Consider the following 6,876-nt stretch of genomic DNA (forward strand, 5'->3'; position numbering starts at 1 on the left):
AGAATGGATGACCTTAAGTGTCACGTGGCCTAATAGTCGTCCAGCCTTACTATTAGAATGGATGACCTTAAGTGTCACGTAGCCTAATATTCGTCCAGCCTTACTATAAGAATGGATGACCTTAAGTGTCACGTGGCCTAATAGTCCCCCAGCCTTACTATAAGAATGGATGACCTTAAGTGTCACGTGGCGTAATAGTCCTCCAGCCTTACTATAAGAATGGATGACCTTAAGTGTCACGTGGCCTAATAGTCATCCAGCCTTACTATAAGAATGGATGACCTTAAGTGTCACGTGGCCTAATAGTCATCCAGCCTTACTTTTAGAATGGATGACCTTAAGTGTCACGTGGCCTAATAGTCATCCAGCCTTGCTATATGAATGGAAGACCTTAAGTATCACGTGGCCTAAATACGTCATAATGGAATTCTGTTTCTGCACACGTCAGCAACGCAGCATCTTGATAGAAAGTATCTCGCAAAACAAACAATCCATTGAGTAGATATTGTATAGAGCACTGTGTTACACAAAACACTCAAGGTCGTTCGTGTTGTAATGTTGTGTGAGCTCTTCATGTAGCTAAATGTAGGCAGTCAATTATAGGCAGTTATTTTTGTTATATCGATAAATCATCTACTTTGAAGCAACGATTAGTGCATTTATTGGGTTGTAGTTCTGTGCTCGAAAACCTATTTATACAACTTGTAGTGAAAAGTGAATAATTAAAACCGTATCTGTAAGATGACAGCATCAATATGACGTCAGTGCCATGTCTGTCTTGTCCTTTATGTGAGCCTTCGTGCCCATTGATGTATGTATGTGAGCATACATTCCCATTTGATGTATGTATGTGAACCTACATGCCCGTTTGATGTATGTATGTGAGCCTTCATGCCCGTTTGATGTATGTATGTGAGCCTTCATGCCCGTTTGATGTATGTATGTGAGCCTTCATGCCCGTTTGGTGTATGTATGTGAGCCTTCATGCCCATTGATGCATGTATGTGAGCCTACATTCCCATTTGATGTATGTATGTGAGCCTACATGTCCATTTGATGTATGTATGTGAGCCTACATTCCCATTTGATGTATGTGAGCCTACATTCCCATTTGATGTATGTAAGCCTCCATGCCCATTTGGTGTATGTATGTGAGCCTACATGCCCATTTGATGTATGTAAGCCTCCATGCCCATTTGATGTATATATGTGAACCTTCATGCCCATTTGATGTATGTAAGCCTCCATGCCCATTTGGTGTATGTATGTCCGCGTCATGCCCACGCTTTATGATACATACGTCTTTAAAGCAGCTTCCTGTTTAATGACTACAAACTGTCAGTGATCAGTCTGTCAGCTGACGTTGGCCTAAATGCATGAAAGCAAAAGGCTTTACCATTATTATTACACCTTAGAAAGGGACATTGTCGGTCGTCTTTGGAAGTAACATGACAACGATATTGGTAGACCTATTTATAAATGTGTGTATTAGAATGAATGGTATTGTGCAACGCGAGAGTTGAGTGACAAATGAAAGAAGGGCTCGGTGGCCAAAGCGCATTACAGACCTATAGGAATTCATACAACTCCTTTGACTATTATTGACAAAGGCGAAACAGTCGCTTCACACTACGCAGTGACAAGCGTTATTATGACTTTGTCGACCGACTAAAAAGCCTGCATCAACAACAGCACATATAACGAAGCATTGCTTGTCTAGTGCTGTCTTGGACATCCCTGGACTACTTACAGAGTCGTGTTGGCTATTTTCCTGTGCTAAAACAAGGTACGCATCTTCTTTCATTGTCTTAATTGCATACCTTTCTACATCTGTTGTAAACTAATCTTTAACATTAACATGAAGCCAATGTTCCTGGCTCCTTCCTACAGGGTTACATGAAAATGTAAAGCTGTTCACGCAGGTAGATCTATGTGGCATACTATGTATTATTTCATGAGTGAGATCGGTTTATCGCGACATGGCAGCTTAATGTGTGGGGGCGGTGGGGTAACCTAGTGGTTAAAGCGTTTGCTCGTCACGCCGAAGACCCAGGTTCGATTCCACATGGGTACAATGTGCGAAGCCCATTTCTGGTGTCCCCCGCCGTGACATTGCTGGAATAGCGCTAAAAGCGGCGTAAAACCATACTCACTCACATACCTAATGTGTTCGAGGCACACGAGGACCCAGATCACAGGCGTTGACATCCTTAGTTAAACCATCAAGTATATAGCTCACAAAACCAAGGCCATGATTGTAGCGAATTTGGGATTCGAACCAACGAAAGGCGGCGTCTTAAACCTCTGGGTCACCTCTTGCTCCAAGGGAGGGTAGCATTCGGGGTCCACCACAGGGGTTGTACCGATTGAGCAAACTGGAGTGACAATGGCATGGGTCATGTGTAGCTAAGCTGTATAGGCTGAAAGTGTACGTGTATGTATGCTATGTGGTGTAGACCCCATAGGCAATGTGTTGCTTGTGAGAAATAACAAACCATTAAGGGGACCAAACACTGAAGGACAAAGAAGACAAACGTCTTGCCCTGAAGCAGATGCCGTGAATCCTTTATAAGAAACTGAGCTTGTGCTAATTGGCAGTTCAGGCAGACAGACAGATAGTTTTATTCAGTTCCCAAAAGATACACGCATGCATGATCATGCATGATCATGCATCCGTATATTTTATCAGATATACATTTGAGCGCTGTATTTACATGATTCAAACAATATTTAACACGTCCGTAAGTTGTATAATGTAGATTAGTCTAGGGAAATATGATCTACCTCAAGAGTCATGACTAAAAATAAAGAGCCAATGTTCTATTGTCACACAAGACATTGAAAGTTGACCTCTGACTTAGGAGTCTTCCTATTAATGCGTTGAATACACAAATTGGTCTCATGTAACAAATGTTATATTTGGGATAACACATTCTTTGTAAAGTACAGATTCTACTACGGTAAGTCCCACCCGGGATTTGAACACACACTCCAAGAGTGAGGCACCTTATCGCCAGCACACAAAGTCAGCGATCTAACCCACTCAGCCACCGAGGCTTCCATACAGAAATGACAACTGGTAGTCTAGATCACGTACTTTGAGTACCCCTCTGACAACTGTAAATTGGCACGGGTCCCATGACCGAAAGCTATGAATACACAATGCCATTTAGAAAGGGGTCAAATGTAACAAATGTTATATTGGGGATAACACTTACTTAGTAAAGTACAGATTCTAGTGTTTTGAATTTCAGTACTAGAGTTTGTACTTTACTAAGCAAGTGTTATCCCAAATATAACATTGGTTACATTCAGCTGAAGCAGCTGTTTTTTTTAGTATGCAATATCAACCCCATGTGTTATACTTGTAAGGTGTACATCCTACACTCATTATGATAGTTGGTTGGTTGGTTTGTTGTTTAACGCTGCACACAACACTATTAGAGCTATATGACGGCGGTCTGTAAATAATCGACCCTGGACCAGACAATCCAGTGATTAATATCATGAGCATCGACCACGAAATTGGGATCGATGGCATGCATCAACCAAGTCAGCGAGCCTGATCACCCGATCCCGTTAGTCGCCTCTTACGACGAGCATAGTCGCCTCTTAGGGCATGGGTTGCTGAAGACCTATTCTACCCCGGATCTTCACGGGTAACACGCATTATGAAATCACGTGGAAAAAAATGAAAACCTGCTCTGTGAGGTCTCAGACATCCCAACAGGTACAATCATTGCCCGTACAGACAGACAGGTCAGGGTCAGACTTCCATTGTCGGCAAAGTCACAACAAATATACGGTGAAGCGCTCGTAACATCCAGGCTGGCCATCCAGATGTGTCTTGTTTCTGTGTGTCAAGTGTCACTGACAATTGGCTATACGCAATCAGCGGCGAATCAACACAATCAGCGGTGACGATCGATTCAACCTTGTTCAACTTGCATTATGTTAATCTTATTTGTAATTGGACTTATCGTGTCTGTAAAACAAACATTAAACATATAAATTTCACAAGATTGTGTCAAAGTGTCAGTTCAATACCACATGCTTCGGGGCGGGCAGTAGTAAGAGGAAAAGCTATCAGTCAGGACACAAAATTGCGAATGATAAATGCTGTTGATGCAGGCATACCCTGTGAACACACACAGCAATTTAGAAAGTGGTCAAATGTAACAAAAGTTATATTTGGGATAACACCTGCTTAGTAAAGTACAGATTCTCGTCCTTTTGAGGGGTTGAGTCCCATCTGGGATTCGCACCCTCACTGCCGGTTCCTGAGTGGGTTAGAGAGCTAACTTTGTGTGCTGGCGATTAGGTGCCGCACACTGGCAGTGTGGGTTCTCGGATGGGACTCAACCCCAAAAAGGATAAGAATCTGTACTTTACTAAGAAAGTGTTATCCAAAATATAACATTTGTTACCCACATACAGACACAATAATCACTAAATATTCCGTCTATACTAGAGTATTTCGTTTTTTAATACAGTTCAACTAATTATCGTGTATGATTGCTTTCAGGTCTGGTGGGATGAGCGGACCACCTCCATACAAGGGGGAGATACCCCCGCCTTACTCAACGTACCCAAACACTGCTCCTTATCCTGGGATGGCGCCTTATTCAGCATATGGTCAAGCTGCTCCTCCTGGTCCCACTCCCGGGTTCCCCATGTACAACCTCGGCCCTACACCATACCCAAATACGTCTCAATATTACGGAGCCCCTCATCACAGCATGGGGCCCTCACCATACCCAAACACTGCGATGACAAGTCAGTTTCCATCACAGAGCCCTGCATATCAGACTCCATATGGCAGCCAAGCCCCGCCTCCTGGTCAAGTTCCGCCTCTTGGTCAAGTACCGACTCCTGCTCCAGTCCCTTCTTCAGGACAAGCTCCGCCTCCTGGCCAAGCACCGCCTCCTGCTCCAGTCCCTTCTTCAGGACAAGCTACGCCTCCTGGTCAAGCACCGCCTCCTGGCCAAGCACCGCCTCCTGCTCCAGTCCCTGCTTCAGGACAAGCTACGCCTCCTGGCAAAGAAACGCCTGACGGTCAAGACCCAGCCACACTTCCAGGACAAGATCTGCCCGAAGGACAAGAAATAGGCAATACATCAGAAGAACAGGACCCTACGAAGTCTCCTCCAGAAAATGCTGATGGTGATCCAACGCCGGATCAAACTTCATCTGAGACGCCTCCGGATCCACCCAAAGAAGAAACTTCGGATTCGGATCCGTTTGGTGCTTTTCAATCACCTCTCCCTGATTCTGCTCCTCCTCCTGTCGCGCCAAGTGCAACTGCTTTCCGTAAATAGCCCTCGTTTTAAGAGGAGATGTAATTTCAGTCTGATATGTGTATTGCTTTATGAAATATAAATTACTGGTTATTGCATATGCGTATGGCTGGTTTAACGTAACGAGGAAATTAAGTAGTCATGATCAGGCACCGCAATTTACTCTGCATCCCTTAGACGTCTTTGAGACCTATGGTCCTTGTTCAAACTCAAGATTTGCCCTGATGTTTCTAGGTTTGTAGGTTCGTGCCTTAACGTGTAGATAGTTGCTCATGCTGTCAACCACTGATTTGCCTGACCAGCTTATTTACAGATAAACTTGGTCTTGCTAGAATATTGCTAACTAGCTGTGTGAAACATACGCTATTACACGGTTTTAATGTGTGTGTCTTGTTGGCATCAGCGTGTCATGTTTCAACCTGAGGTTGAGATAACTGAAAGAATGTTACAGTACGTTAAAACACTTACTTTGCACCTATTTAAATGAGTATGCAATGAACTTTCTAGTTTAAAGTTTACAAATGCATTAAAATATTTTCTGATGCAACTATTTTCTTCTTATTAATGGCGAACATTCTTCGAGGAATTATGCTGTGTACATATACTTCCGTTCACTCCATGGCCATTTGACACAAAACGTGATGTCCATAGATAAAACATACATCTCTATCTTCCAAGGTTCAGGACAACTTGTCCAGAATGAAAGCAAATGCCATCCGAAGTTTTCTAAAGAAATAGTTATGTTGAAGGGTATATTAGCTTCAGATATACCTGTGATCTGATGTTTTTTCAATAATGGTCAAATAACCAACTTCCTTCAACTGATTTATCCACCTGATAAACAAGTCAAAGAGACGATTGTGTGTCATCTGTTTCCTATTTAGAGACCGCCTCCGTGGTCTAGTGGTAGAGCGTCCGCTCTTCGGGGGTAGGTCCGGGGTTCGATCCCCGGCCTCGTCATACCAAAAGACGTTAAAAGATGGTACTTGTTGTTACCCTGTCTGGCGCTCGGCATTAAGGGGCTAAAACAAGGACGGGTCGGCTCGGAGTCAGTATACTGTGTCTGAGTGGGGTATTCATTTTAAACTGCGGCATTGTATCTCAGTGCGCTAGCACTATAAATCGGCATCAGTCCGGACTAGTACAAGCAGCCACACAAACACACACGTACATGCACATCGCTATATAAGTGCAATAATCTTGGACGCGACGTTAAACCCCCAATTTTTTTTTTTACATTGTAGATATCGCTGCAATGAAATTGCATCAAAATGCTTTGCAGACCATTATGACGTCATTGTTACATGACGTCACTATCAAATGACATCACCAATGGCTCTGCGACTGAAGCTGTTAGCAGTACTTTATACACTTATAACACTGCTTATTACTGTCTACAAACTGAAAAAGTTGAAAGAATGATTTTGGATGATACATAAAATCTCAACCTCGTGTCGTTTGATATCAAATATACAATTGATGATAAAAGCGGAAAAACTCCTCGGCATGTATGGGAGTTTTTCCATTTTTTATGAACTTGTGTTGATATATTTGATATCAAAAGACACTGGGGTGATAT

At 43.0% G+C, this 6,876-nt stretch overlaps 1 protein-coding gene across 2 annotated transcripts; it reads left to right on the top strand.

The window, feature by feature from the left end:
• Window positions 1–1,604: 1,604 nt before the first annotated feature.
• LOC125376256 (basic proline-rich protein-like) lies at window positions 1,605–5,393 on the top strand. 2 transcript variants are annotated; one of them, XM_048388303.1, is made up of 3 exons: window positions 1,605–1,786; window positions 4,526–4,839; window positions 4,912–5,393. In XM_048388303.1, the coding sequence occupies exons 2-3, from the start codon at window positions 4,536–4,538 to the stop codon at window positions 5,316–5,318; spliced, it is 711 nt and encodes a 236-aa protein (XP_048244260.1). In that variant the 5' UTR covers window positions 1,605–1,786; window positions 4,526–4,535; the 3' UTR covers window positions 5,319–5,393. The 2 variants fall into 2 exon arrangements, with proteins under 2 accessions (XP_048244260.1, XP_048244261.1); XM_048388304.1 differs by having other exon boundaries at window positions 1,606–1,786; window positions 4,526–5,393.
• Window positions 5,394–6,876: the final 1,483 nt, after the last annotated feature.

This window comes from Haliotis rufescens, unplaced genomic scaffold (assembly GCF_023055435.1).
Source record: "Haliotis rufescens isolate VD_foot unplaced genomic scaffold, xgHalRufe1.0.p SCAF_7, whole genome shotgun sequence".
NCBI lineage: Eukaryota > Metazoa > Mollusca > Gastropoda > Lepetellida > Haliotidae > Haliotis > Haliotis rufescens.

Excerpts from the sequence above, each read along its gene's own strand:
- LOC125376256 (XM_048388303.1), top strand. The coding sequence starts at position 4,536 with ATGAGCGGACCACCTCCATACAAGGGGGAGATACCCCCGCCTTACTCA. Across the intron at positions 4,840-4,911 it reads CAGCCAAGCCCCGCCTCCTG|GCCAAGCACCGCCTCCTGCT; the intron begins GTCAAGTTCCGC and ends CTCCGCCTCCTG.